The sequence below is a fragment of the Arabidopsis lyrata genome (genome assembly GCF_000004255.2).
Source record: "Arabidopsis lyrata subsp. lyrata unplaced genomic scaffold ARALYscaffold_756, whole genome shotgun sequence".
Classification (NCBI taxonomy): domain Eukaryota; kingdom Viridiplantae; phylum Streptophyta; class Magnoliopsida; order Brassicales; family Brassicaceae; genus Arabidopsis; species Arabidopsis lyrata.
Window position 1 is genome coordinate 1 of NW_003302072.1, and position 4,643 is coordinate 4,643.

Here is a 4,643-nt window from a genome sequence, read left to right on the forward strand (position 1 = left end):
CCAACAACAGAAAGCTTGTGGTCAACCTTAACAGTTTTACTCTCATCCCACACAGTGTAGACATATTTGGACCATTCTTGTTTCTCGACATCCTCTAGAATCCACATAGTCAACTTAAGGGGAAATCCATCACTAGAAGCATAGTTCAAATAAAATCCACCTAATTTCCCCTTATAGTTTATCAATTGATCAAACAAGCAGACTGAGTCTAGGAACTTAGATTTCTCATACCTAACATCAAAGCAAACTATCACATAACATTTCTGATTTCGTTCATCAATATGTTTAGCTAAGTAATACAAAACCCCATTGATACATATCCCTTCACACAACCGAAAGGGATTAAGGGTAAAAGGACATTGGATATTCCTCCACCTTAACTTTCCAGTTCCTAATGTCATAATAAGATTAACCCTCTCACTACCAACAATACCCATCATGAACAACACCTTGAACTGCTTCTCAATCGGATCAAACCCTAAAAAGCTTCTTGTCTTTTTGTCCATTCTCAGTTTAGGTAAGATCGAATAGTGTCCCGTGCTAGGGTTACATATCACAGGTGCTGCATCATCACCCTTATTTTTTGAAATCCACACAGCAGGAAAACATAACAAACCAGAGGAATATATACAATCATATGGGCTTCTAGGAAACATGGTATGAAAATCTGCGGTTACTTCAATAGACTTCTCATATGGATTCTGCGGCTGAAGCAACGAGTAGAGGAGCCACTCACCACCGTGGTATGGTTGGAGGGCGAATAAGAGACGTGGACGAGTCGAGGACTTGGTCAAGAACAATTCGGTGAAATTTTGACGGCCAAGTATTGACGCCCATTGCTTCGAAACGCAACGGGATCTCCCGACTGAATATGTAGGCAATCTCGAGAAGATCTCAAGAAAGAGATCAATTGGAATGGAATCTAAATTTTTTTCTCTATTCATTTCGTTATATTGTTGTATTGCTGATCGTGCGGAGAGACTTCATTTCCATTATATAGAGCTCGGGGACTAGGGCATTTCTTCCGAACCAAAACAAGCCTTGGTTTAATCAGTTTGATTTCGGTTTAAAGGCATAATAAAAACCGATCAAGGTTTGGTTTAATATGTTTTGTATTTTTTTTTTTTTTTTTTTTGGTAACCCAGGTGTTGGACCCCAACTAGCACCGCGTCCAAACGGATCTAGTGTGGTCCTGGAAGCCAAACGGAAGCCAGGTTAAATCCGCTGTGGCCAGGAATCGAATCCTGGTGGCGGTACTCACAGCTGTGAGCCTTTTACCACCAGACCACGACTCACAGCGGTACTCACAGTTTTTTTTGTATTTGTGGGTAAATAAGTGATCATCATAGTGTTAAAGATCCAACTTCAATTTATATGTTTGATACCAACAGTGTTAAATCATGATCAGTTTGTTCTTCATCGAAACCATGATTGTGAATTTTTGTTCTTCATCGAAATCATGATTATGGGTAAAACCAAAGATTGCTCGAGCTCGCCTAAGGAAGCTGAAATTGATTTGGGATTTTAAGAAATGGATCCGTTTATTTTGTTTTAAAACGAACATGTAGTTTTAACAGTTTCAGAGCACACTTAACATAGACTAACGTCTGTAATTATTTTGATAAAAACAAAGTTGGAGATTGTTTTCTGAATATTTTTTTGTGGACAAGGTTCTTAAATCGATCAAACATCTACCATTCAACAACCCATGTATTTATTCAAACTGTCTTTTTAATTTTTGTTTTTGTCTAGTTGATACTTATTGATCTGGTTTTTATATTTGGCATCACTCATATATATCTTATGTATATGCTCGTAGATACGTGATGGTCTTATGGATAAGCTATTTTGTCACTGGCAAGCTCTAAGAACGTTAGTTGAAGTGACCTACTGCTACAATGTTTGATGTTTCAGTTTTAATTTCCATGCTCTGATTTCCTTGAAAGTTGTAACAAAAAGCAATATCAATATGTCCAATTAGTTTTAAAAGATTTTGTAAAGACTAATCAATTTTTACTGAATATAAATAGCCGCCAATATAATAATCACGCAATGATAAACTAGAGACTTTCATCTTTCCTGTGTTGGTAAGAATTAAAAAATATAATTTCAAGATGATATGAAAATTCTTGTCAACAATAAAATCATATTCACGTACGACTCGAGATCTAGAATCTCGTAATATCTTCTTATTTTGACTTAGTCATTTATTACTAACTGATATCAAGAAGAAATGTTTGGCATATCGGCATCTATAAGAGACTGTAACCATAATGGAATTACAACTCTTGATCTATATGCTTGATAGCAACAGAGTGTTAATGGAATGCATTCTTCTTCTTGTTCCTCGATCCATCGTGTAAGGTTGGTGTTGATAGGCTCCACATGTGTTGTCTCAAAAACCCTTGAACCTTGAGTCCAAGCACCTATCTCGGTGTCAATCATGCGAAGACTCTCACTATACTTCTCTTGCTCTTCCAAAATCAACTTCAACAAGTTGTAATTCTCTTCTTCATTAGAGATTGGGGAAGAATAGAGTGCTCCATAGTCATAGTCCATCTCCGAAGATTGATATCTACCATATCCCCATTGGTTCCCTTGAGCATTGTTTCCATCCGGTTGATACTCTCTTGAGGTGGATGTTTCATAAGCTCCTTGATAGCTTGTGGGGTTCCAAACTATCCCTCGTTCTTGGTTTTCCAATATGAGCTTCAACATAGAATTCATGTAGGAAGACATCTTCTTTCTCCCTTGTGAGTGTATCTTGAAAAAGAACAAACACTTGAAAGAAAGTTAGTAACCAAACAAACTAAAATGAAACAAGCTTAGTCTCAAGAAAATTTGAAATCCTAATGATAAATCTACTTAGTTCCCCGGCAACGGCGCCAAATTGATTAAGAGGTTTTCTATCAATTAATATTTCCTCAAGTCCACAAACCACAATCTAATGGTTATCGTTTATAGCACTTAAGGGTCGAATCCACAGAGAACTAGAGATCTAAGACACTAAGAATACACAAAATTTCTTAATCTAAGCAAATATAGGATTGGTTATAAACTAACAACCTAAGTGAAATAAAAACAAAAGGAACTAAAATGCAAATGAAATAAACAAACCAAAAGAAATTGACAAAGCTAAACAAGTGTCTAAGCTAAGCAATAACCCATAAACATAAAGCAATAGCAAAATAAATGAGAAAGATGCAATTTATAAAAGTCAACAAAAAGTCAACGAAAGTCAACAAAAAGTCAAAGACGAAAATGCTAAATGAATAAGCCTTTGGGTTAAGGTTATTGACTTGGGTGGTCAAAGGATAATCTATGATGCTAATACAATCAATTATTTGCTAATGCTTAGGTCTAAGATCACTAATTTAAGCTAATCCACCTTCATGGCAATAACTCTACATTAATCAAGCAATTAATATCAATTTCTATTGGCAATCACAAGACTAATATGCATTAATTTCAAGTCTTACTAACCACCTAGCACCATAATCATCAATTTCCATTGGCTAGGAATGCTAAGCACTCACTAAGTTCTTTCGGGAATTTCATCGAACACCTTCCGGGCATGAAACTTCCTATGATCTAGACTAGCTTAATCAAGACTAATCTAGCACTAAGAGCACCTAGAGAGTAAGGATATATTAAGACTAAGTCCTAAGCATCACAAATCATCACCTAACCACCCTAATCTACTTGACTCAAAAGCTCTAAAAAGACTACTCACTTAAAGCCATGAAAATCCAAGGAGTTGATACTAATCCTTGAAAATTCATGTTAGAAGAAGAGTATAAGAGATAGATAGAAGTTGAATCTAAAGAAATACTTATATAAAAGCAAGAATCACAGAGGTTTAAAGTTGATTACAAAGAGAAATGAAGAAAACTATGCTTAGGTAGCATGAGAAATCTAGAAATTAGGTTTAGACACATTTATAGGAAAAGAAAACGAACCGGGTCAACCCGGAACAAACCGGGTTTTGACCTGGTTTAAGTACCCAATCGACCAGGCAATCGACCAGTCAATCGACCTAGCAATCGACCAATTGGTCGACTGCTTCCTCGATTCCTTCTCGTCCGCGGGTCTGGTTTGGTCCCAATCGACCAACTGGTCTATTGCTTTCATCCTCCTCTTGATTCTTTGATTCTTCACATTTTTTAACTCCATTTGCTTCTAAAACTCAATGCTCCACTCCAAGAACCTAAAAGTAAGAAATGCTATGAAAATATGCACCTAAGGACCTAAACAAGAATGCAAAATGATGAAAAACCAAGAGAAACAAAGCTTAAAAAGGAGCAAAAACACAAGATATCAGTAAGATCGCATACTGTCCCGTGATAGGGTTACATAACACAGGCACTTCATCCTCATTCTCGTCCTTTGAGATCCGCATACTAGAAAAATAATTCAAACCAGAAGTAACGCAACAAAAGGCTGGCCGCATATCTTCAGAAAACTTCATATGAAAATCGGCGGTTACTACAAGTGACGACTTTCCATATGGATTCTGAGGATGAGGCGTTGAGAAGAAGCTAAACTCACCGTTTTGTGATCGGATCCCAATTAAGAGACGTGGACGAGCTGAAGACCTGGTGAGGACAACTCCGTGAAGTATGGCTGGCGAAGCATGTCCCCCA

General features: G+C 36.9%; 1 protein-coding gene and 1 long non-coding RNA gene across 2 annotated transcripts; both read right to left on the reverse strand.

Annotated features, from left to right (window-relative positions):
• Positions 1-26: 26 nt before the first annotated feature.
• Positions 27-944, reverse strand: LOC9298372 (putative F-box protein At5g42430; the record flags this gene model as incomplete). The annotated part of the gene is made up of 3 exons (XM_021022721.1): positions 678-944; positions 376-575; positions 27-231 (listed from the first exon to the last, which is right to left on the reverse strand). Coding segments are annotated over exons 1-3 (672 nt in total), but the record flags the coding sequence as incomplete, so codon positions are not given.
• A 2,866-nt stretch (positions 945-3,810) lies between these two features.
• LOC110227669 lies at positions 3,811-4,599 on the reverse strand. The gene is made up of 2 exons (XR_002331362.1): positions 4,335-4,599; positions 3,811-4,207 (listed from the first exon to the last, which is right to left on the reverse strand). It is a non-coding gene; the product is annotated as an uncharacterized LOC110227669 (long non-coding RNA).
• Positions 4,600-4,643: the final 44 nt, after the last annotated feature.